We start from the raw sequence: 27243 nt of genomic DNA, 5'->3' as shown, positions 1-27243 counted from the left end.
TTATTCAGATTTTGCATTTTATTATATCACAGTACACACAACAAATATACACTCTTCCCCCCCCCCCCCCCCCCCCCCCAACAGCGAGGGTGATACAAACAATAGCCAAAAAAACATACATAAAAGAAAAGAAGGAAATGGTCACTATTGCATGGTAATAACATCAGTAACAACTAATATATATACACATTTGATGCATAAGGCACAGAGATTTTTTAAGTTATAATGTCCTTCATTTACTAGCAGTCCAAAGACTAAATAAGAGTATGAGGATTACATCAGATCAGGCTCTAAGGATAGAGATATAAGACGACAAAAATGATAGTCAAATCAATAGAGTAAATGCACAAGATCAAATAAAATAACGAGATAAAATTGCAAAAGATGGACCACATCATGACCACCCTTATTATTTGTTTCTTACCGCCGGAAGTTGACATTCTCCAGGTGGAGCGCGAGCTTGGCAACCACTCTGTTACAGTAACCATGGAAACTAGTAAAGTTTGGGTCTCCTCTCTTAAATCGTTGTGAATGCTAAGCTAGTTAACTCCACGGTGTCAACGTCTTTTAGCTACCGTTAGTCTGATAGTCTGACAATGTTTTGAAGATAAAAGTTCCAAACCACACGGAGGAGAAGAACAATGGAAAGTACGGATGGAAACGACGCCAAAAGTGAGCAGAGACTTAAGTCAGCTGCCGTCTTAAAGAGCTTCATGTTGAAAAGCAGCACCGAGAGCAAACTGAACCTGTAAGTACCGTGTTTATGGGATAGACTACTGTTAGCGGCTAGCTAGCCGGTGACTTAGCTAGCGTGTTCTGTTGGTAGGGTACAAGTGATGGGAGCGGACAGAATAGGGTTAATAACGAATATCTGCACTACATTGTACATTTGACAAACCCAGCTATTCACGTTATCAAATTACAAATAATATATTAAGATTGTTTAAAAATAGTATTAAATAAAAAGGTTCCACTTAAACTTGTAATATTGTATAAACAGGTTAATTTAGCATTGGCATTTATCACTGCATTTTATATTTGCCACAACTAATATTTTATTTAAGAATATGTCATTGTTTTATGTTAATAGTTTAAAATGAATGTTATATGTTTAAAGTAGGTCTATTATATACGGATAAACCCAAAATAAATGTATTGCATTTTTTATATGCAATCAAATCTGGATGAGAGTAACACCTACGTCAGTTCCGGGCAAAATGTGCGGCCCCGCCCACTTTTTGGGGAAAACAACGCTGTCATTTGAATGGGGGTCAATACAAATTCTGAAGTTTTTGCCCATCCGATCAATTTTTTTTGAAAACCGTGGATTTTTGGATCTTCAAAGAGCTCGATTACGATGGCCAGTCAGGCAAACAATTACATTCGATCATTGGCAATCGACAATCGGTCTTCATATATGGTAAAATTAAAATCAGTAGGCGAGGCTGTAATTTCTCCAGCTGTTACTCTCAATTATGAGGCGGAACATAATAGTTGTATCATGCCAAAAAGCTGCTGTGTCGTTTATTGCACCTCAAACATTAAAACAAATCCAGAGTTACGTCATTCTGTACTTCCTCTAAGAAGAAAGGACAGTAACAGAAGATCTCTGTGGCTTCAGGCTCGATCGCCATTCAAATGACAGCCGTTGTTTTCCCCAAAAGTGGGCGGGGCCGTAAAGTGACGTAGATGTTACTCTCATCTATGAAAATAAATAGCCTACTGCTATATTTAACCATATATCGAGCCCGATCGTCGATTTCTAATGGCTTAATGCAATTGTTTGCCTGTCTGTTTGGCTGATCGTTTCACCACAGAGGAAAGCACTTCACTAATTGCAGTACCCATAAGGAGCTGTACAAATGCCGCAGTTTTTGCGTGGCTGTGTATTTAGTTGAAAGCCCAGTGGCGATCTGCTCATCTCTCATCGAAATAATATGCTACAAAGGGGCGGACTGGCCATCTGTGTGTTGAACTTTCCTGTCGGCTCCCAGACCGTAGTCGAGTAGGGCAGAAGCAACAAGCTTCAGGTTCAATAACCCACTTTAGCTTAAATGACTGGAGAGTGGCGAGCTCTTCTTAGGAGGCCGTTGCATTTATTTAGCTGTTCTTCTGTTTCACAAAATACATCACAGACCTCTGTTTTTCTGCTTCCTCGTTTCACTTCCAGAAACATACACACGTTCTCTCACTGTCGCTCTACCATCCACAAACACACATGCACAAGCCACACCCCTCTCTCTCTCTCTCTCTCTCTCTCTCTTAAAGGGACAGCGATCTCATCTCACTCTGCATGACCCTAATATCATAACATGTGTGCTCTGGAGAATTACAGAACGGACGATCGTCCTTATTATGACGTTTAAACCAATTATTTAAATGTGTTTGTTAAATTCGGCATCATATAAGTTGCGCTGACAGGTCCACACACTGCTTCCCCGAGCGTCAAGCTCCTCAACCCCCCCCCCGTAGATAATTCTCGATCGTTGGCACGGTGATAACATTTTTTTTTTTAAATGGCACTTCATATCAAAAAGGTTGCCGACCCCTGGTATAGAGGTATGAAGACATCATAGTTTATGCAGCTGCGATCCTTCAATTTATTGGAGTCTTTGATTGTGATTTTGACTTGCAGAAAGTTAGTTTTTTTACCACAAATGTTCCTCGTAACAACTAATGTAAGATACAGTAGATGTCATTTAATTTTAACCATTGATTATATCCTGTGAAAATAGTCTGCCAAAAGTTAAGAGAGATTTACGAGATATACATTGCTTCTTCTGTGAATAACATCCTTGTCCAGTTCTCACTTTGTTCTACATGCTGTGATGGAATTGCTGCTGAACTTAACCAAGAGATTCTCAAAAGCACAGGAAGCCTTCACTGACTTTTTTCATTTGAATGTAACAGGTATGACCACCTCAGCCGGGTGCTGATGAAGGTGATGGATGAGCACCCTGATAATGCGGTGGACGTGATTGAGGACGTGAGCCGGGAGGTGAAGCGGGGTTTATTTGAAGACAAGCAGAGCACCCTGCGAGACCTCCCTCAGACCACAGCTGCTGAGCTGCTGGCTGAGCAGCAGCGCCTGCTCTTCTCTCGGCCAGAGGAGGCTGACCAGGAGGAGGAACTGGTACTGCATGCACCACACTGTACATTGTCCTGGTGATTCTGAGGGGGAATTCGGCTCACGTCGTATGTCACATTCAGGATTAGGAGGTTTACTTATGTAATGTATTGCTTAGAGGGGGAGCAGAGGGGGTCATGTCTTCACCATAGTAGGATGAGTAATTTTCCAAGCCAAGGTCACACAGTTAAATCAACAATATATTTTCATCGCTGAGTACAAACAGATACCATGTGATGGTAATCTCCTCATACTATTGGCTCACAAGCCCTCCATACCTCAAATATCTTATAGGTAAACAACACATCCATAGATTTTAGAACAATTTCAAATGTTTTTACAATCATGATGTTTTTTCTCCAAGAAGCCATTTTTTCTCCAAGAAGCCATTCTAAAAGCTTTTTGGGAGTATTATTACAATTATTCACAACAGTTGCTCCTTTTTCAAATGAAAGAAATACAAGAGATTTAAAAGTGTACATATTTACATTTATATAAACATGAGAATTGGAAGTGAAATGTCCAATAAAATATTCAAATAAAATAGAGTAAAAAAGTTAACATAAACATAAGAAGTAAAAAGAAAAGTGCAATAAAAAATAAAAATAAATAAAAATAAAAATATTTATTTAAACATTGGAATGTGGAATGGAATGTCCAAGAAAAGATAAAATATGTATATAAACTTAATAAGAAGTTTAAGAAAAAATCTGCAATCAAAGGTTGTATCAAATCAAATAAAGATATTTATATAACATAAGAAAGTAAAGTAAAACATGCACATGACACGACAATATATATCAATGTGTTATGACCCGCCCCCTACTTAGTGGTAGTGGCTCGTGGGGAGACCCGCAACATAAAATAAAACACGGCAAACACGCAGCATTAAACGGTGTCTCATTTATTCCAGACACAACCGTACTCACATGGCCAACCGGCAAATGATCAAGGGCTGGAGGGCAGGAAAAACAAACAAAAGGACGAAGGGGGCCTGGGCCAGCCACACCACGGGACGAAGGACCCAGAGCTTCCCTCCGCTACCCAGAGGTCTAACAAATCCCTGCGGGAGAAAATAAAGCCACGAAAACCTACACTACCTGGTTCTCCAGAGTACATAAGACACACAAGTAACACAGGGGATCTACAGATCCTAAACAGCAGAGTGAGGTAGTCCATGGACAGAGTCTTCCGGCATCTGGATAGGGAAGAGACCTCTTCTTCTTCTTCTTCTTCTTCTTCTTCTTCTTCTTCTTCTTTCGTGATTATTGGCGGTTGGCAAGCCAACTTGTAGGTGCATTACCGCCACCAACTGGACTGGAGTGTGGACAAGAGACTAAGCAGAAAACAATAAACAAAAGAAACAAAACAAAGAACCAAAACTCTAGATTATTTTAAATTGATCAATTTCTCTTAGAAATTTAATAATCTCACAATATATATTGCCTGATGTTTTCCCTAACAGTCCTGATAGCGACAAGTCATGGAATTTTGCTTTCTTCAGTGTCTGGAAAAACACATTTCTCTGAGTACTATATTTCCTGCAAAGCAGTAAAACATGCTCAACAGTTTCTGGCTGGCTACAGTGTGTACACTTTCCGGTTGGATGCTTTCCTATTATACTTAATGTATGATTGAGACCTGTATGACCTATTCTTATCCGAGAAATGACATTTTCCTCCCTTCTTTTAAACCCCACCTTCCTTCCATCCCCCAGATACCTTTGAATTTGATAAAGATGTCTTCCTGTATCACTAAGGTCCCAATGATCTTGCCATGTTGTTTGTGCATATTTCTGTATGAATGTTTTAACCTCCGCTTTACTGAGTGGAACTTCTATGTCTATGTTCATAATTCTGAGTGTTTGTTTGGCCAGAATATCCACCTGTTCATTACCCTCCACACCAACATGAACAGGAACCCAGATGAAACGAGTTGCTATGCCTTTTATTTGCATTTTATATCAAATTAGATATATTTCATTTATTATGTCCATTCTAGATGAAGATCTACCTGATCGTATACTCGATAATGCTGAAAAGCTGTCAGATGCAATTACACTATTATGTATTTCGTTCTCCTCTATCCATTTCAATGACAGTACCAATGCCAACAACTCTGTGGTGTATACTGACACATGGTCTGTTACCCTTTTCTTGATATGTGTATTACTCACTGGGATGTATACTGCTGCCCCTGCACGCCCTGTCTCTGGATCTTTGGAACCATCTGTAAATATGATTGTTGAGTCTGAGTGATATCTTGCAAAATAATTCTGGACTATGCGCCATACTGGTCGTTCTTTCTTTTCCTTTAACTCCCTTTGTATATTGAGGTCTACACTTGGCAATGGGAGACCTCTTCTCCTCCAGCTTCTCCTTTTTAAGTCCCCAGCTGAATGTCATTAGGACACCTGGGGGAGGCGGAGCCAGGGGCGGACCAGGTGTACCTGCGCAGCAGACAGACAGAGAAAAGCCACACAAGCACGTAACAAATGTAATGTTGAACCTTGTTTCTTGTTCTTCAACAGATGGACACACCTTTTCCTAATGTGAGTGAGGTTGCTTTCTACCTGGAGCAGGCTGGGGTGGGTCTGGGCAGAGAGGAGATGCAGAGGGTCTTCCTCGCACTCAAGCAGCTTGTTGAGAGCCAGGGGCTGCCGCGCTGCAGACTGTGGGGCAAGATCCTGGGGACAGAGAGCAGCTATATCGTGGCTGAAGCTGAGTACAGGGAGGGGGAGGAAGAGGAAGAGAGCACGGAGGAAGCAGCAGAGGATGAGGAGAGAGACGTAGAGAAGGAGGTGAGGAAGGGGAACGTTTTTAATCAATGTAACAGATCCTCTTCATTCTTTCTTATCTGTATGTTTATTCATCTTTCCTGATTTCTCTTGTTTGAACTGTTTGTGGTAAATGCTAAATAAGCTCCATCCTTTCGTCTTGATCTGTAATTATTGTGGTCTTATGGGGGGCTTTGCTTTCAGATGAATCCCCTTCCTCAATCCGCCTATAGACCCCCCCCAACAGTGCCAAAGGAGGCCCTAGGAACAGGTGCCAACAAGTTTGCTTTTTATGTGTGCAAAGAGCCCGGTGTTCCCTGGGTGAAGCTCCCTTCAGTCAGTCCAGCACAGATCACCGGTGCTCGTCAGATCCGTAAGTTCTTCACAGGGACGCTGGACACCCCCATAGTCAGCTACCCACCTTTCCCCGGTAACGAAGCCAACTACCTGAGAGCGCAGATCGCTCGGATCTCTGCCGGCACTCAGGTCAGCCCCCAGGGCTTCTACCAGGCCGGGGAGGAGGAAGGTGATGAGGAAGACGAGGCCCCTCGGGACAGCTTCGAAGTGAATCCAGACTTTGAGGGTGTTCCGGTTGCTGAGATGGCCGAGTCTCTGTCCACCTGGGTGCATCATGTTCAGCACATCCTGCAGCAGGTAGGTCTGATGGAGGCAGGTGGATGGAGCGTTCTCTCAGCTGTATTTGATGCCTGAGTGTGGACTGCTTTAGGGTCGCTGTACGTGGGTGAACCTTGCTGTGAAACCAGGAGATGACTCCAATGAGGAAGGAGAGGGTGAGGAGAAGGAAGAGGAGCCTGATGAGCTTGAGCCAGAAGTTGGACCCCCTCTGCTCACACCCCTCTCCCAAGATGCAGGTTTGTCTTTGGAAATCTTTCTGCAAAACCCAAAGGAGATTTAATTTTCACTGGGGATCTGCTACTTCCCTTGCTGCTGCCTTACACCTGTAAATGCACCACAGGCTGCTGCCTCCTCATCTATTCTCACATGCAAACACATACAGAAGGTTTCAGCTTACAGGTGGTAAGCTAAAGGATATCAATAATATAGAAAATGTTGCTTCTGTTATGAATATTCTTGTTTGGGGGCCTCTGAATAGCTCAGTGGTTTAGTTTAGTTTATTTGTTTATTGTGTCGTGGACAGTCCCCATTGATCAACTATCACAGAAAACAGTCAATGGGGCAGCTTTAGCCAGCGTGGCTAGTTTCCAGCTGTTGTCCCCGGCCAGATGATAATAGACACCCTTAAAATCACAATATATCAGATTAGAGGTGGCGGCCCATACACGATCTCCATTGCTCAGTACTCTTCAACCCATTAGGCAATGTCCTCTCCTCTGTCCCCCCACGTCAACGCCACATTGATCAATAAAGGCATCCTCTAGCCCAGTGGTTCCCAACCTGGGGGGCGCGCCCCGCTTGGGGGGGGTGGGGGGTGCAGAAGATCAGGCCTCAGGCCTCAGATGATTTGAGGCCAAATATCATATTTAGATTTTTTTTTTTTACATATAATTGTAAAGCAATACATGATAATTTCAGATTATTTGTCACAGTTGCTCCGATCAGATCGGTCTCCTCCATTTTGTAGATTATTTACAACTTTTGAATCCACAAAAACACATCGGCAAAATCCGGCTTACTTTGAGCATGTGTTTTAAACAGTTGAATCCCTTTGTGAATTGTTTCCACTTGCGCCGTCCTTTCATTTCTTCATACAGCGGGAATCCAAATGAATGAATCCTGAGTCCAATAACCATCAAAGTCACTCCAATAGTGCTCCTTAATTACGGTTTCATCCTCCTTTAACAAAATACTTTGTTGCTCGTCTGTCCTCTCTTTTTATTTGAAGCAAATGTTGTTTCTGTGGTGAGCATATTCACACAGAGATGCGCAGGCAATTACAAAAATGCACCCAACATAAAAGGAACAAACATAAGCCGCTGAGGTTGACGCGATTCATCAAAAATGTATTGATCCAAAAATGTTTGGAACAAATCTTAATAAAATGAAAAAGCTCAATTTATCATGAAGTGCACAAACATTTGGTCCTGATAATCCAGTTATCAAAAAGCTGAACAAAATAGAGCAACCCACTCAGCGCCTCTCCCACACTAACTTCTCACAGGTGGTTATATTCCCTGAGTGCTGCTCATATCCATGAGACCCACTTCTACTTCCACTCAAATGCAAGTTTGGGGCAAATATTTCACTTTTTACAAAAAACATTTTGCATAATACTTTTGTTTTGGTACATATAGTTTATTTTGATGGCATTACTTAAGCAATAGTTTGGATGCAGTACTTTTAATTGTAGCAGAGTATTTCTACACTGTGTTATTACTACTTTTACTCATTGCCTAATGAGTTTATAAAAGTATTTGTAATATTGGTGTCCCTCAGAAATGCTCAACATCCCTCCCTGGACCTCCAAGATGTCCTCCGTCCTCACCTCTCAGCACGCTCTAGCTGTGCTGCGCTCTAACCTCTGGCCAGGGGCATATTCATACGCTTCCGGAAAGTAAGTCAAAAGATCTGAATCCCCCTACTTTCTGGGTTTCCTGAAGGCAATGTTGCTATTCTTAACAACCATGCTCTGTCTCTTCATTTAGGAAGTTTGAGAACATTTACGTTGGATGGGGTCTGAAGTACTCAGGGGAAGGGTTCAGCCAAGCCGTCCCCCCACTACCACAGAAAGAATATCCCAGTGGACCGGAGATCACAGAGGCCCTGGACCCGTCGGTGGAGGAGGAGCAGGTGCTGAAGAAAGCTTTAGAGGAGGAGCAGGCTGCCCAGGAAGAGAAGGACGACACAGACGACCCGGAGGAGGAGGATGACGACTGAGAGAACAGTTACACATTTTACATTTCTACATTTGAACTTTTAACTATTTATATGTAAGTAAATGGCCAAATAAATCAGTTTATTAAGCATGGATTGTTGTTGTTAACTGAAGTAAGACGGGGCCTGCTAGCAAGTAAACATAGATGTTCATTATGCAAACCTTCAAATCGGCCCTATCATGCTTTTTGGGTGTTCCTTATCCTGTAGTGTGTTATAGATTTGTGTGCGTGTAATTGGTCTGCAAACGCTAACATCCCTGTTTCCTCCAGAAGGAGGTTCTCCTGAAAACGCTTCCATTAGACTCCTTTGTTTACTTTCATAACATAATGACATCACTATCTCACACTCATATGTCTACATTGTACGTGAAAGGCTGAGGGGCGGGACATCTCTAAAAGTCATCACAACAGAGCCGGCCAGCGAACCAATCAGAGCAGACTGGGCTCTGGTTTCAGACAGGTGCTGCAGCACAGGCACTTTGAGAAAAATAAAGGGTTTTTTGTACATTTAAAGGTAGGGTAGGTAATTCACTTCAGAAACACGTTTTGTTATATTCCATGGAATGCTCTTAACATCCCGATAGCAATGAATACATTAAATGCTTTGACAATAAATACATACAAAAATGTTATCTGTGGACTGTGGAAGCCGGAGCACTGTAAAAAGCACAATGGCCTACCTGCCTGTCAGCCTTCCATCTCGTGCACAAACTTATCTCGTGCCCTCATTGGTCATGTGCGCGTTCGTGTGTGTTGGAGGAGGGACTCTGTAAGGAAGTCTGAAGGAAGGGGCAGATTTTTTTCGGCTGCGTACTTTCAAATTCTAGCGCACTCGAGCTGGTTTCTCCATTCTTACCTGCCCTACCTTTAAGCAGAAAACACGTCACAGAGGTATAAAATACAAATATGAACCTGAACATTAGCATAATAGGGCCCCTTTAAGATGTTTAAGATTGGGGAAACTGCACTCGACGTGTTAGTTCGACCTTAAGGACACACACAATGGCTGATGCTGATTTTCTCTATTGTAAAGAAATGAATCCACACGTGTAAGCTTTTCTAGTCACAATCAAAAGTTCTTGGTATTACATTTACACCAACTTTATGCCAACATCAGCATAGCCATGCACTGTATTGCTTTCCTCAGGCCCTATTGTATGGCAGTGTGATAAGAAGATTACATTTGCTGTAAAAGCCCTTTCAATCAGATTAAAGATAATACCAACATATCGGAAACACAGTTTAGGTGGTTACAGGGATTTTATCGACCCGTCTACATTTCCCCCAGTTAAATAGGAATCAGCAAGAGGGTGTCAGCAACTTAAAGGAGACATTTCATGCTTTTCCGGTTATTACCCTTCCCCTTGTGTGTTTTGTAGCTTTTTATCCATGTAAACAGTCTGCAAAGTCACAAACCCTCAAAGTACACCCTGTAGCGAGTAAAACTCTTAACACAGAAAAGACCTGTCTTTGCTGCCCCAGAACGCCTCGTTGGAGATTTCTCTTTTTCCATAGTTTTCTTCCTGGGTACAGTGACATGCCCATACCCAAATGGACCCATTGGTCCAATTGGACCAATCCCTGGAGCCGTTACGTTACGTCCGCGGAGCCGTTAGGTTAAGTGCAAATGGACCAATCCACGGACTTCCTCACACACACACACTCAATCTTTTCTCAGCTGCAGCTCCGCCGATTTCTCCTCCCTGAGACGGCGGATGCGGCGGGACGTGGCGGGGCTGTGAGTCGGTGTGTGAGCACACACACAAACTGCGGGTGTGTGTGTGTGTGTGTGTTCGGGCTGGTTTCGGGCTGGGTTTCACTGTATCTCGGCCACTGGGCTCACAGGGAGGGGGGGGGGGGGGCAGGACCTCCAACAAGCCGTTTAGGACAGAGAGTGAATACACATACAGAGATGCTGTATGAGAAACCAATGTGAGTTTGGAAAATTGCACAATATAAATCTATTCTAGTAGACCTCAACAATGGAATTATGATCAGTAGAAATGGCCATGACATGGGACCTTGCACAAGGTAAAGTTAGCCCATGTGTATTAACTGACCTCTCATTACCAAGTTAGTAACACCACCAAGGGCATGACAATAGGTTGTTTTAACTTAGACTACACAGTGAATACTGTTTTGTTTTTATTCAAATGATTAGGACAGTAAATAAAATATACACGACTGCTACTAAAACAAGTTCTCAAATAATAGAGACAGCTCAAAATGAAAAGTTCAGTTTTTTAGAGATGAGAGACAAAAACATCTGCCTGTCATAGTATATTAATATATTTTTTTAAATGCTCAAACAGGACATTTATTCTGTAGGCTTTAAATATATGAATAATGTCACAATGTATATTGTTCTATTTGTCTTACTTGTAGGGGGTTTCGGATGTGCAGGGGGAATAACTGGCTGATTTCCATTTAATTTGATTTTGAGTAGTAAACATACTAAGTTGTGTGGTATGAATAAAGGTATAAAATAACAGAACAAATGTGCTTATTTGTATTCCACCCTGCGCTATTGGTAAACCATTTCTCTGGCTAACCTCAAACTTTTCAATTAACCTTCATAACATTCTCCAGCAGTCGTTGCATAAAAACATTTGTGAACCTGATCCTACGTCATCAAACGCTGCCGGAAGAAGGTATGTCACGTGCGGTAGAAACTAGAAAGCTCCAGATCAACATGGCGACCTGCATGAAGATGCTCGGCGCTGCTGGACAGCTCCACAGAAACTGGGCTAGTTTAATGAAATTAAAATGTCCCGGCAGCAGCAGCGGCATCAGTCGGACCCTATGGACCGACACACCCGCACCGAGCCGGCTCCAGCCCCTCCGGTTCTCCTCCAGCTCTCCGCTCAGCTCCGCGATGACGGCTGGCTGCAGGCTGACCGTCAGACCTCACCGCTGGATGCGGGTCGGTGCCGTTCTCCATGGACGGACCGAGCTACTCTCAGCGTACTCTCCACCTTACTGGGTCCAGGACAGGATGTACGGGAACCGGGCCGGCGGTGCGGGGTTCTCCGGGGACGGAGGGGACAGTACCGGCTCTGGGGGAGAGGAGTCCGGGGGAGAAGGGGGAGTACCGTATAATGGACCACAGATGACGGCTCTCACCCCCATGATGGTCCCGGAGGTGTTTCCGAATGTCCCGCTGATCGCTGTGAGCAGGAACCCGGTGTTCCCCCGCTTCATCAAGATCATAGAGGTGAGGGGCTGTGTTGCGTTCAAGGACACGGGATGATGCAATCACACAGCAACATGTAATCTGTGGAGGATAACTCATCATCTCTCTCTTAGTTTATCTTAATGTCTCTATGTGTCTCTTTCATGTTATATCTGACTTTCTCTCTCTAAATAGTCTATATGTCTCTCTTTATATCAGGGTTCTTACACCTTTTCCAAAGTCAAATTCAAGCACTTTTCAAGCATTTTCAAGGTGCATTTTCCAGCTTTTCAAGCATCTTACAGCTGTTGTAAATTACATATTTATATACACATACTCAAATGATTATTTCCCTACCTCACATTAAATCAGATGTTCTTTATGCTATAAACAACCAAATGTTTGTTTCGTGATAGCCTTCTACACGAGGATGAAAAATTAAAGAAAAGAAAACTAAGTTTAATATTTCAAAATTAGTGATCTGTACGTAGACTGGGCATCCCATATTACCTGGCTGAGCCAATATAAAACAATCAGCCAAATAACTTTTCAATACATTATTGATTACTATTTTTGAGGTACTTTTAGGTTAAGTCAGAGGTAAATGGTGTACTTTTCCTCCACCACATGTATTGAACACCTTTAGTTACTTCACAGATGTGGATGAATGATGTGAAATCTAATCAAGTGTTAAATCAGACTTTAGTTCCACCTGGAGTAAATCCACAAGCTACCCCGCAGTATACAAAGTCATTCAAACCAGCTGCACCTTCACCAGCTTTGAGAACACTTTCATGATCAATCATTATAAAACATATCATATATATTATTCTGAAATGGACCAATCTGCACAATGACTACTTTTACTGTCGCTACTTTCACTATATTTTGATGAGAATACTTTTCTACTTTTACTTGAGGAACATTTTGAATGCAGGACTTTTACTGTGACAGAGTATTCCTACACTCTGGTACTTCTACTTTTACTAAGTACAAGATCTGAGTACTTCTACTTTCACTACAAGATCTGAGTACTTGTACTTTTACTCAAGTACAATATCTGAGTACTTATTACAACCTCTGGTAGTGAATTGTAGCCACAAAATCACGCAGAGCTCCATAAAAAGACTCTCAATGGTAACAAGTGGAAAATACTATTTACAAATGTGTACAATGATTTGTAGGTAATTTTGACTACTCAAGACACCTGACAAATACATATTCAAAGGGAAGACTGTGTTCATTCTACAATTACATGGGATTAAAGCAAAATGTAGTTTTACTTGTATAATACTTCAATTTTATATAAAGACAGTTTTCAAATAAACAAAGTATTGGCTTTCAGAATATTAAACTTGTTTCAGCAAATTCAGATGATAAATACAACTTTGAAGCTTGTGACTGCATAATTACAAGCAGAGAACGGACTAATGTAACATCACAGCAAGCATAACAACAGCCGGTGTTTCTTGTGAGTGCTTCCCCGGTACACAAACGCAAAAATACACAAACACACACACTGGCGAGCTTCCCCCAGAACAGTAATACAAACGAAAATGTGTCTTCGGGTCAATGTGACTGATTTCGATAGAGCAAATCACATTTGGTTAAGGCACGAAACATACTACCAGTAGAAATACATTGCTTTCAAAATCGCTCCGTGTCGAATCAATAGATTATATTTCGTGAATATAACACGAAATGCTGTGAGACTGGGTTGAATTACAAGTGAGTGCTTCATCCTCTGAACACCACACGATGGCGACTGTAACGCACATAACATATGTACGCTCCTCTGAAATGATTGTCCCCTGCAATTATTATTACCCCTCAATCGAGTTAGCTATTCAGCTCGCTAACGTTAGCTTGAATAAACGTAACATGCAACGTTAGCCTAATCTAAAATGCTCTACTACGGCGTACCTTTCATGTGGCTCATCAGCGCAGACTCTCGCATCGTTATTTTTGCAAACTTTGCAGGAAGCTACTCGTGGGCTTGACCCTCGTCTTAGCCATGGCTTGTATTTGTCTTCTGCTAGCCAACGCTTGTTGAACCTGCAACCTCCTGGAACACTGTAATCTATCACTCTCATCAGAATGCCCAGGTCACACGTAACATAAACACTTGCAGGTTGCGGGCATAGCGCGGGAAGGCCTGAGCGGAGCTGTTTTATGTAAAAGCAGAGCAATTATTTTCTTTTAATCTAAAAGGCGAACAATTCAGTCAGACAGGAATTTATTGTAAAAGTAAAGCATTTAGATTTTCAAGCACTTTATCTCAATTTCAAGCACCATTCCCAAAATTCAAGCACTTTCCCAACCTTGAAAACACCACGTCAAATTTCAAGCATTTTCAAGGATTTCAAGCACCCGTACGAACTCTGTTTATCTGTCTCTCTCCTATTTTATCTATCTATTGTGGATGGAGACTATTATGACCAAACATGTTTGGTACATCAGATATTTCAGCAGAAGACCAAAGCTCCTAAGTCTGTTTTCAGTGCTGAGTCGCAGTGTGTGATGAGTGTGTGTTTGTTGCTTTCAGGTGAAGAACAAAGAGCTGATGGAGCTGCTGAGGAGGAAGGTTCGTCTGGCCCAGCCGTATGCCGGAGTCTTCCTGAAGAAAGATGATAGGTAAGTGGAAACATGGCTGCCGTGATCACTGATGGTCGGAGCTTGAGCACTTTTTTGTGTGAAACTTCAGTGTTAATTGGATCGCTTGACTGTATGCTCAACATTTATTTTGTGGGAATGCTGTTAACAGCATTCCAACTAACTGTTATTCTACGCACGAAAAGTTTATTATTCCGCCGACTTATTTTGCCGCGCTTCTCCTCCCGCATTGAACATCGCAGAAACTCCGTTCAAACATCAAAACGTTCAGCTCTGTCGGGAATCGATGGATATTACTTTTCTCATTCATAAATTTCATAATTCCAGAGATGCATCCCATAATACATCACATCTTTAACATTGAAGTGAATGGAGAAATTCAACACTTCAACAAATCTTCATGCGACTTCAACTGCTAACTGTTCATTCATACTTTCACTCAGAAACCTCATTCTAACTTTAAAATGTTACACATCTTTCTGAAATTGTTCGTGTAACACAGCTTTTAAATCTGATTCTTACTTTTAGAGATATTAAACATTGTTCAGACCTTGTTTCAGAGGTTTTCTTCACATTTGAACATTAACTAGAGTGTTTGATGTCACAGCTAGAGTGAAGGAGAGCTTGAAATTCGCATTCATATATATATTTTTTATTCCCAAACCCTACATTCCTGAGACATAATTTATCATGAAAAACGTAGGAAAACATCTCGTAGCTTGAAAAATGAAAAATAATTAAGCAAAAATAATTAAACAAAGTGCCTCTTGAGGGCATGAAGTGACAAAAACGTTCAACATTCCTCCATTAAACCATCTGAATTACTGTTACAATGAAGGCTCCATAATCAGCTCACGGCATATAGGCAGGGGTAAAGTGCTATTGGGGGGCGGACCTCACCTCCTCTAGGGGGGTCCTCACCTCCTCTAGGGGGGTCCGGGGGGGATGCTCTCCTGGGAAGATTTTTTTTTTTAAATATTGAAGTTCAAAGCATCAATCTGGTGGACTTTGAGAGCAACATGAAGAGATCTATGGATATCTCTCTCAGCACCCATATGAAACAGAACTGTAAACAGATCTTTTTCTTTATGGATATTTTACAAATCACTCCCCTTTTAAACTGTATTCTTGTTTTACTGACATACTGTATAGTAGGCTATTTCATACCTGTTTTTCATTTATTCTCTTATTGTTTGTATAACTATAATGATCATATGAAGGTGTGCCGCGGAAATAATCTTTTGAATAATTTGTGACAACCGTTCTAAACACTCAAGAGAGTCCTTTAGCTCACCTGAGCCCCTCAGTCTGACAGGGGAGGACTCTCCTCCAGCTTGTTGTGGAAACAGCTCCTTGTGTCCGTTGGTTAGTTAGTGCAGCTAGCTAACCAGATGCTAACATCACGGTCCCCGCTAGCACCGGTCACTCTCTCCCTCCCTCCCTCCCTCTCTCCCTCTCTCTATCACACTAAATGCGATATTGCCACACACACACAGAGCCGAGCTTGAATGACACAAGCACACGTGTATTTCCATGCAACTCTCTGATTGGTGTGGTGTCTTGCCTCTGTTGCGTTCAGTGAACACAGGAAATTACAGTCCTGCCATTGTCTCTTGTGTCATGATGAGCTTCACGTAAAGCACGGTTAATGTATTATATTATTGAGGTGTCTCAAATATACGTCAATCAAGTGGCACCTGCTAATGGGGTGGTGGATGATAGGTTTACATCTAAAAACGTATTTTTCAAACATTATTATTTTAATTTGATTTTTCTTTTGTTACTTTGTTTTTTAACGGTCCGCGATCTACCCGCACCACACCCGCGATCGACCGGTCGATCGCGATCGACTGGTTGGCGACCACTGATCTAGACCCTCCAGAAAAACGCGATTCTGTGATCGCAGAATTTACCGCATAATCAGCAAAATGGCGCAGATTTTTAAAAGGCCGCATATTTATCAAAAGGCCGCATAATCCCTGCATTTTTAGACACAAAGTTGAGGAGGAAAAAAGTTAACTCGTCTTGACGTGACGTCATCAGCTCGCGCATCACAGAATGTAAACAACACTGTATAGAGTGAACGTGTGGAGCTCACACGATAGAGAAAACACCAAGATGAAAAAATCTAATCCATCTCATTTACCAACGAACATTTCTACTAAAGACCGGGCAAAAAGTGGAGGGAAACTATTCTGCACCCCGTGCAACTGTGTGTTGGAGCATAAGAGAACATCGACGGTGGCGACCCACTTTGATTCATTCAAACATTCGAAAATGCTTTCTGCTGCTGCGGACAAGAAAGCCAAACAACTCACGTTCATCAACCTCCAAAACCCTTTCGAGGGCTACAAGAAACGAAGTGAGTAGCCTACAAGATTGAAGCTGGTCAGATAACGAAGGAGTAAATGAAAAAAGAATGAGGCGGAGAAGTGTGTGTGTGTGTGTGTGTGTGTGTGAGATTAAAATAGCCCAATTGCTTTTACAATAAATAAACATTGAATGTGTTTAATTGAATAGTAAAGGGGTTTAACGTTAGTGGCAGGTTGTGTGTGAGAGAGAATAAATAAGACAGCCCAATATTTGAACATTTTTTTATTCTTTTCCCCCGCATATTTAGCATATTTCGCAACTTTCCGCATATTTCGCAACTTCCCGCAATTACACCGCATAAAATCACATAAAAACCCCGCATGTTTAATCGCATAATCAAGGATTTTCGCCCGCGTTTTTCTGGAGGGTCTAATGCTCAGAGCAGCAGACTTCAGATAGTGTGCAAACAGTCCAGCCGTGAAGACATCTACGGGACAGTTTTGAGATTTCTTCAAATGCCGTTGCCATGGCAACACAACGCTCGCCTTGAAACACGGTTTTCTCATAACTTCAGTGAAAATACTCCAAACAGCCTAGAACTTCACAGGTTTGGTAACGATGCAGCCATCCACGCATCTAAGCGTAGTATGTGGTGTCATCAAATGCCGTTGCCATGGCGACGGACCACTCGCCATGAAACACAATGTGGCTGTAAGTCCCATCGACACGGTCCAATCGTCCCCCAATCTTCACTTGTATATCACCGGTCCATGCCTCAACAGCTCGACGTCAATTCTGAGATCTCACCATATGCCGTTTCCATGGAAACGCATCCCTCGCCATAAAACATGATGTTGCTATAACTCCTATGAAAATGTTTAAAAAGTGCTCAAACTTCACATGTGTGCTAACAGTCCAGCCGGGAAGACATCTACTGGACAGTTTTGAGATTTCTTCAAATGCCGTTGCCATGGCAACACAATGCTCGCCATGAAACACGGTTTTCTCATAACTTCAGTGAAACTGCTCCAAACGCCCCAAAACTTCACAGGTTTGGTAATGATGCAGCCATCAACGCATCTAAGCGTAGTATGGGGTGTCGACAAATGCCGTTGCCATGGCGACAGATCATTCGCATTCAAGTTAGTTCAGAAGTTTGCAGTTCAAATATTCTGCTGCTTTTCCAAGCCTTTTTACTTTCTTTTCTTCTCTCATGACATATTCAAGCCCCCAGTGTTCATGTATCATTTCAATCTAAATTCTTCACTTTCTTCTTACACATTACATTCCAGCATAGCAGTTTAGCGTCAGATTTTCAGCATAAAGCATTCCCACTAGTAATTTCTTCAGGAATTGCATTCTTTAGTTTTTGTTGCAACTTCACAATAAAAACTTTGGATCGATTTGCCAATAGGAGACTTTTATTTTGAATCAGCTTCAGGGATTCAGGATCAGGTTTATTTACACATTTACTTTGGTGCACATGTAAACACAATAAGATGAATTAGGTTTTAAAAAGGAGCAAATATAGAAGAAATATAAAAACTATTTTTACATTTACAAATATAAAATAAATGTTTACAATAACTACATATATATATATATATTTTTTCAAAAATAAGTTCGGCAAGAAAATGACTAATTCATAAATGAGAAATTAAAGTGAAAGAGCTGTGCACTTTCAAAATAAGTATTATCAAAGATAAATCTGCAAGATTATACTGTATAATTTGCCAGGTTATATTTTCTAAGAGGAATGGTTCACATGATGAAACGCATAATAATGTGGGAGGGGTTAATAGTCAGTGTCAGTATTTTCAACAGTTTTTGAAAGAGAGTACATTTCTGTGACATTAGAGGGGCTTCAATAGAGTCAGAATCATCTTTAAAAACAGGTTTATTGCCAGGTAGGTTCACACATACACATACTTGCTTTGGTGTATGTGCGATTCATACATAGACACAGTAATATACATTTAATTGTAAGAATAAAATATCACATTTATAAAAAACTATTAAAAAAACTATTTTAACATTACAAAATATAGAGAAATATTTACACAAAATCTAGATATGCAAAAAACTAAGAACAGAAAATATAATTGGTTGTCTTTTATTTGTCATTTTTTACAGTAGTTATTTTTGAGTATATTTATTTTTGGTTATTTTCTTATAATTTAATTTCTCTTACTGTGTCGATGTATGCACCATACAAGCAGATTCCTTCCTGGAGGACTTGTTTTCATCTTGTCTTAGGTCTGCAGATAATTTGTAAATATATCTCATCTATCATTTGTATCTGCTTGGATCTACTTTAATGGGCAGTGTGTCATGAAGACTAATCAATGAGTGCAATGACCTGTGAAATGGGCTAACAACACGTCTGTGTGTCTCCTGCAGTGATGAGTCAGATGTGGTGGAGTCTCTTGATTCCATCTACTCTACAGGCACCTTTGTCCAGATCCATGAGATGCAGGACCTGGGAGACAAGCTGAGGATGATCGTCATGGGACACCGCAGGTTAGAAACGGGCGTAGTCATTGGTTGGATAGAAAATGTATAGACTTTTTCTTACATGGAAAACAGTTTCCGTACCTTGTGTAGACCTCTGCTCTTTACATGTTATCCTTTGTCAGGATCCGGATCACTAAACAGCTGGAGGTGGAGCCTGAGGAGGTGGAGGCGGCCCCTGTGTTGTCCGAGTCTGAGACAGAGTCCCAACCCAAAACAACACCTAGACGCAGATCCAAACAGAACCGCAAGGACCCGACGGCCCCTGCAGCGGAGCAGGTCCAGGAAAAGGTTTGTGACATCTGAAGCCTTTACACATGCTGTCAGTATGTAACAACAACAACACGTTCTCCTTCTGTGACCTCCATCCTCCATGGTCAAAATAGCCTGATTTGAGCTGTGTGGCCATGAGTGTATTTTTTCAGCAAGCATTGATTTAAGCTTTGAGTGCTGTTCGGCTAGCCTCCGCACAAAGACCACCAGACTCTGGGACAGTTTTTTTTATCACAAAGGCAATAAGACTGTAGACTCCTGAACCCACCACTCACATACTATATGTAAAACTTTTATTTTGTTTACTTCTGTCTCAAAATCTGAAATCCTTTATAACGGTGTGAAAGACCCAAATGTATGAACAAGTTTTAGACCAATATCACTTACAAATTCAGAAATCAAACTTTATGCCAAAGTAATAGCTCGACGATTGGAGAAAGTCCTTCCTCATTATGACCAAACAGGCTTTATGAAAAACCGATTCTCATCAGATAATATCAGGAGACTACTGCATGTTATTCATTTTGCAGCAGACATAACATCGCCTTGCGCCGTATTATCAGTTGATGCTGAAAAAGCTTTTGACAGGCTAGAATGGCCATTTTTGTGGTATACAATGCAAAGAATGGGTTTTGGGGCAAAATGTATGATTATGTTGAAGATCCTATATAATAATGCAAGTGCTATGGTTCTGACAGGCAATCAGTGGTCACCTAGATTTCTATGATCTACTACTGTACTTGGACGAGGTACCAACTACGAACTAAGCTGTTAAATATCTTTACCCAGTTTAGTTAAACATCTGGTTACAAGATACATTTGAATAAATCATGTCTTTTACCTCTCAATAGTGCCATGGTTGAACTAAACCTAAATACAGAATTGCAGATCGTCCAACACTTTAAGTATTTGGGAATCGATATATATATATATGCCTCATTAGACACAATAGTAGCAAAGAACTACAAAAGAATGTATACAACAATTAAAGATGACCTAAAAAAGTGGATTAATATAACAATTTCTTTAGCAGGACGAATTTCAATCATAAAGATGAATGTTCTACCAAGACTCAATTTCTTAGCTAGTATGTTACCTTTATCTCCACCAGACGGTTTTTGGGACAAACTTCTGAATAGGATTTCAAAATATATTTGGAAAAACCAATACAAGAACCAGATACAAAGTTCTACAATATGACAAAAACAGTGGAGGCTTTAATGTTCCCAATTTCGAGCTCTATTATTATTCCTTCACGCTTCAAGCCTTGAAAAACTGGATTGATGAAAGCACCAATGTACCTTGGATTAAAATTGAAAGAAGTATAGTCTATCCCCTTAAACTTGGTGATGTCTTATTTTCTGCCATGTCGCCATATGCATACATTTGGAGCAATTATTGGCCAAGCTTTGAAAGTGTGGAAACATGTGGAGAAATGGTGCAATTGGTCTGTAGATTGGCATAGTAACATACCCATTGTTCATAACCTGTTACTACATATTGGAAAAAAAGCAATCCAATTCCCACAATGGCAAAATCCAGGAATACATTATCTTTCTGACATAACTAACGACAACGGCTTGATGTCCTTCCAAGAATTGAAAGACACGTATAATGTGCCTGGCTCTTCTTTCTTTTTCTATTTGCAACTATGTACTGCCATGCCATATGGAGCTCCTTGGAATCATATGGATATATTGGCATCTCTGCAGTATGGAACGCAGATCTAAAAAATGACACGCAGACTATTGATTGGAAGAGAATATGGAATAATATCTCCTTAACATCGCGTAACCACAATCACCAATTGATACAGTATAAAATGATACACAGATATTACCTGTCAACCAGAAAATGCTGTCAATTAAGGACGATTCCTAGCCATATGTACACATGGTTTATGAATGTACTGCAGTAAGAACGTTCTGGAAACAAGTTATTGACATTGTATCTGAGATTATTGGAGTTCACATACCCTGTCTCCCAAATATTGTATTGTTGAATGATGATTCTTCTCTTGACCTACAGAAACATCAGAAAAGGGTGCTTTTCGCTGGTCTAACAGCAGCCAAAAAAATTATTGTAATACGATGGAAACCCCCACATACTTTATTTATTAAGCAATGGATATCATCCTTCCATGACTTACTAATCTCAGAGCTGTCAGTCGCTTCTGCTAATAAGGCTAAGGGGGAAACATTAGAGGCTATTCAAAGAGCTGCTGATCTGGTAATATCATTACACACCTTGGTGCAATTGTAGATTATTAGGAGTCAATCTCAATTCAGCTTAAACAGATGAAATGTTATGTGGAAAAAAAGTTATGAATGTATTTGATGTGGATAAATTGTTATGCTATGATATAAATAATATATATAATATAATAGATAGATGAACTCAGACGATTGCAAACAATCAGGTAGGATTTTCTGTGAAATGGCAAGAAGGGTGGGAAGAAGGGGGGACGGGTGGCATGGGAAAGGGATTCCCTATATTATTTTCCCTATATTATTTTCTTTGTTTTTTTGTTTTTGTATTATTGTGTATATAACTCTGTGAAGGCAAAAAAAAAAAAAAGTTGGTCACAAAAAAAAACTGTTAAAGCAGTAAAAGTACAGTTTCTGAAAAATAAAAAGGGTCGACTAATATATTAAACAATAAGGCAAAGTTCACCATGGTAAAAGAGATACGTTGCAATATTTAAAAACATAAGTTAATTAATTAAGACAATAACACCTTTGAATGAAATATATAAATGCCATTACATTACCCAAAGCGACTTAAATACACTTAATACTGCGGGCAGACCCCACAGGAGCAATATGGGGTGAAGTGTCTTATCAAATGACAGCACTTAAAGCAAAGAAGTAAAGTAAAGAAGTACAAACAAATAAAAAGGTTGCTCTTTCTCTTTGTTCAGTTCTTTAGACATATCTACATTTTTCAGAAACTGTTATATAGAAGCCACAAAAGGGCAATGAGGGTGCTTTATCCAATGGGGAAATTCACCTAAATAACTTTAGTGTTTATATACTTATCATTAGGCTTTAGCTGTAGTACAATGATGATGAGTTGTAGTTTATATATGGTTGTGATTTCAGCTCTAATGTTGTTTTTTGTCAGATTTCAGAAGCAGACCTGACTCCAGAGCTCCAGCCTCTGTCCTCCTCTGACATCCTGATGGTGGAGGTGGACAACATTCAACACGAACAGTTCACCGTCACAGAGGAAGTCAAGGTACAGAACTCACATTCCAGGGAACCAACAGGAGGGAAATGGAAAGATGAAGAAACTAATCTGATGTGTGTGTGTGTGTGATGTGTGTGTTCTGCAGGCGCTGACCGCAGAGATAGTGAAGACCATCCGGGACATCATCGCTCTGAACCCTCTCTATAGGTCCGTCCTGACTCCTTACTGCATCACAATCTGTCAAAACGTTGTTTCATTTTGGTTGTGATTATTTAGATTTCGCGATTTATACGAACATAGTAACACTTTAGCGTGTTCCCATTTTTCTTTCATCTGTATCCACATAATTTTTACATAGAAAGAAAACATGAATACAAAAACAATTAAATAAAATGGAGCAGGAGGAGAATTGTATGCACAGTACGGCAAAATCATTGTAGTAATGCATTTACACATTAACCTTGCTTTTTTAAATTAACATTATTTAGTTTGCTATATTCGCAGATTTCGCACTTCGCCTTTAATGTTCTGAAGGCAATTTCGATGTAACTTTTAATTTGCCTTTCTATGTGAGAATGTAATGTGCAGTCAGTATTTGATTAAATCTCAGATCAGCAGGAAGGAATACAAATGTGATGATGCTAAAATGTGTGTGTGTGTGTGTGTGTGTGTGTGTGTGTGTGTGTGTGTGTGTGTGTGTGTGTGTGTGTGTGTGTGTGTGTGTGTGTGTGTGTGTGTGTGTGTGTGTGTGTGTGTGTGTGTGTGTGTGTGTGTGTGTGTGTGTGTGTGTGTGTGTGTGTGTGTGTGTGTGTGTGTGTGTGTGTGTGTGTGTCAGAGAGTCGGTGCTCCAGATGATGCAGGCTGGGCAGAGAGTGGTGGATAATCCCATCTACCTCAGTGACATGGGAGCAGCTCTGACAGGAGCCGAGTCCCAGGAGCTGCAGGACGTCCTGGAGGAGACCAATGTGAGCATGACTCATGGCTCATATACAATGATGCTGCAAAACCAGCCAGTTACACTTCAACAACTCTATCCTAAACGGAAGCAATCTATTTAGATTACTAGGGCGGTGGTGGCGAAGTCGATAGGGACTTGGCTTGGCAACTGGAAGGTCAACAGTTCAAGTCCCAGCAAGACCAAGTGCTACCGAGGTGTCCCTGAGCAAGGCACCGTTCCCTACACTGCTCCCCGGGCGCCGTACATAATGGCAGCCCACTGCTCCTAACACTAGGATGGGTCAAATGCAGAGAAACAATTTCCCCACAGGGATTAATAAAGTATATCAATATTTAGATGTGCATAATCACAAAGGGATTATTGCTGCCCAGTTTTTCGTTTTGAGCCCATCAGCCACTAGGGGTAGCATTTAGCCCATTCCACAATTTAACAAAAATACACATGGCTCAGTTTGAGTTATTGAGGCAGTGGGACAATTGCCAATAAACTTCTGGTCTTCTGATAAAGAACAGCAGCTTGTCTATTTACATGTTTTACATCTTCACACACACACACACACACACACACACACACACACACACACACACACACACACACACACACACACACACACACACACTCTGTAGATACAGCTAAATGAAAATGGATATATTATAAGTTTGTACAATGAAATTAAATGTAAGTAAAAACTAAGTAAAGAAAATATAAATAAACAAACAGTATACATACAGTTTATATATTCATATATATCTATAGAGTACACATAATACAAATACACAATATAAATATATACAGAATAAGTTAGTCACACTTTAGCAGACTAACCTACTGCTACTAGATAAACTATAAACATAGGATATATACGAGGATGTGTGAAAAAAAGTAGAATTTCTAAAATAATGTAAATGTAATACTTTTTGCATTATACTGTATATATCTCTATAGTGTATTCAATATTTATAGTTTTGTTAATAGTGTCTTTTACCTATTGAAACTGTATATACTTTGGATATTGTGTATCCGTCAAATATATATACTTTAATTATACCTATAAATTAAACTGCACTTTGCTGCTTCTTTTGCACTTCTGGTTACAACTGCAGTTGGTTGTCCCAGTTCAATGATAATGAAGTTGAATCTAATACAATACCTTCTTGATGTGTCACGTGGACATGCTATGAAAGCTGCTGTGTGTCTCTGCAGATCCCGAAGCGTCTGTACAAGGCTCTGTCTCTGCTGAAGAAGGAGTACGAGCTGAGCAAACTGCAGCAGCGGCTGGGCCGAGAGGTAGGGGCGCGTCACTGAACATGGAGGCTTCATACACCGCTCTGCTGCACCCCCTCACTCCTTAATGTGTGTCCCTGCTCTGCTCACAGGTGGAGGACAAGATCAAACAGACCCACAGGAAGTACCTGCTGCAGGAGCAGCTCAAGATCATCAAGAAGGTAGAGAAGAGCGTCCGTCTGTCCGTCGCTGTGTTCCTCAGACCTGCAGCTTCATGTGTTTAATCTGTCTGTGTGTGAGCAGGAGCTGGGTCTGGAGAAGGAGGACAAAGAAGCCATCGAGGAGAAGTTCAGAGAGAGGCTCAAAGAGATGACAGTCCCACAGCACATCATGAACGTCATCAACGAAGAGCTCAACAAACTGGGGCTGCTGGACAACCACTCCTCAGAGTTCAAGTGGGTGTTGTGTATTTCTTGTCCGATCAGTGTAAGACAGTCTTTGAATAATTCTGTAATTTGGTTGACTTCCATCTGGATACTTCATGACGAACTCTCTAGGATAAACTTAAAGTGTCATTTATATTCATAAGTTCTTGTTTGTTTTTGTATTGTTATATTCTAATTGTTACAAATGGGTTTACCCTATTCCAGGTGTTGACATGATTACATGTGACAAATCCTACATTCAATTTTGACTGGCAAGGAAGATTTGAAATGCTTTATTTTTTTATAATGTTTTGAGGAAGTAACTTTTCTCAGCAGGTTTGCTAGTGGTTACATGCCTAGGCTGCACAATTAATCAACATTTCTTTTATCACAATCGCAATACGGTCTAGTGCAATATTCAAATTGCAGGATGTACAATATTTGTTAAATGCTAAATATGCATTAAAATACAATTTTCATAAAGTTTTGTGGAGTTGCAGAGGTATTCCTGCCTACCAATTGTATCCTACAACCTAACAAAACATGTTCGGTACAGATCCTATCTAAAAAAAATCTCACCATAATAACTTATTCTATGAAAAAGACAAGTATTATTAATAAATGATCATTCAAATTATATTGCAATTTCAGGTAAATAAATCGCAATTATTTTATTTTTTTTCAAATCGTGCAGCCAGGGTACATAGGGTGTGTTTGAGAGAGAAACACGGACAGTAGACAGAACTTGGATGCATGTAAACATTATTGCAAAAAAGATTCCACAGGGAAGCTTTAATGTTCAAATGTACGTAGCTTAGCTTCATCATTAGTATGCCGCTGTAGCTCTGTCAATATAACCGACCAATGAGGATAAACAAACCAACCTCAACAACTGCTTTGTGTTTCAGTGTAACCCGTAACTACCTGGACTGGCTGACCAGCATGCCCTGGGGGACCTACAGTGAAGAGAACCTATCCCTGGCAACAGCCAAAGACGTTCTGGAGGAAGACCATTATGGGATGGATGATGTCAAGAAGCGCATTTTGGTTAGCAACACACAAACACATGGCATCCAAAAGACGTTAAAAATATCCACACATCAGAGCTTTTTCTGATGCAGATGAAAATGACCTCCTCTCTCTCTGCAGGAGTTCATCGCAGTGAGCCAGCTGCGGGGCTCCACCCAGGGGAAGATCCTGTGCTTCTACGGGCCCCCGGGTGTAGGAAAGACCTCCATCGCACGCTCCATAGCCAGAGCCCTCAACAGGCAGTACTACAGGTTCAGCGTGGGAGGCATGACTGATGTGGCCGAGATCAAAGGACACAGGTGTTGAACGCTAAACTGCTTTTATTATTACGGAACGTCCTAATGATAGCTTACACCAGGGCTATTCAACTACACATTCAGTTGGGCCAGATTTTATAACTACAAAATTCAGCTGGGCCAGACATTCAGCGGCCTGTAAAAAGCGGGTAGTGACACATTTTAAACCAACACATATTACTGCGATGAAAAACATGCAATTTTTATTCATTGTTCATCTAACAAAGGTAAGTCAAAAAGTGCATAAAAACACAACAAATTAGCATTAATTTAACAGAATCTGAAAAAAAAGTGCACAGTTGTAGCATTACATTTGTTTGCTTTAGAAGTCAAATAGTCAGGTTATGTTTTTTGAATCAGGCACATCACAAAGTTTATTTACTGAATACAATATTAGCAGTCTTAATACATTTCCTGACATCCAAAAAAAACAGCTAAAGAGCTCCAATGCAACACAAAGAGGTAGTACTGTAGCAATACTA

General features: G+C 40.7%; 2 protein-coding genes across 2 annotated transcripts in view; both read left to right on the top strand.

The window, feature by feature from the left end:
• Positions 1–89: 89 nt before the first annotated feature.
• Positions 90–8850, top strand: rsph4a (radial spoke head component 4A). The gene is made up of 7 exons (XM_079669670.1): positions 90–748; positions 2911–3133; positions 5658–5927; positions 6108–6557; positions 6631–6775; positions 8319–8436; positions 8528–8850. Exons 1-7 carry the CDS (start codon positions 642–644, stop codon positions 8757–8759), a joined length of 1545 nt encoding a protein of 514 aa, XP_079525796.1. The 5' UTR covers positions 90–641; the 3' UTR covers positions 8760–8850.
• A 2538-nt stretch (positions 8851–11388) lies between these two features.
• The window catches only part of lonp1 (lon peptidase 1, mitochondrial), a 23301-nt gene continuing 7446 nt past the window's right edge, over positions 11389–27243 (top strand). The window contains exons 1-12 of the mRNA XM_079693599.1: positions 11389–11972; positions 14476–14564; positions 19257–19376; positions 19493–19658; positions 22764–22877; positions 22975–23036; positions 23665–23794; positions 24991–25074; positions 25164–25232; positions 25315–25466; positions 26345–26483; positions 26586–26764. Coding sequence (XP_079549725.1) covers positions 11412–11972; positions 14476–14564; positions 19257–19376; positions 19493–19658; positions 22764–22877; positions 22975–23036; positions 23665–23794; positions 24991–25074; positions 25164–25232; positions 25315–25466; positions 26345–26483; positions 26586–26764 — 1865 coding nt within the window. The 5' untranslated portion in view covers positions 11389–11411. The remainder of the gene's footprint in view (positions 11973–14475; positions 14565–19256; positions 19377–19492; positions 19659–22763; positions 22878–22974; positions 23037–23664; positions 23795–24990; positions 25075–25163; positions 25233–25314; positions 25467–26344; positions 26484–26585; positions 26765–27243) is intronic.

Source organism: Notothenia rossii (genome assembly GCF_949606895.1).
Source record: "Notothenia rossii genome assembly, chromosome: 1".
Lineage (NCBI taxonomy): Eukaryota > Metazoa > Chordata > Actinopteri > Perciformes > Nototheniidae > Notothenia > Notothenia rossii.
This window is presented reverse-complemented; position numbering and strand designations above follow the sequence as displayed.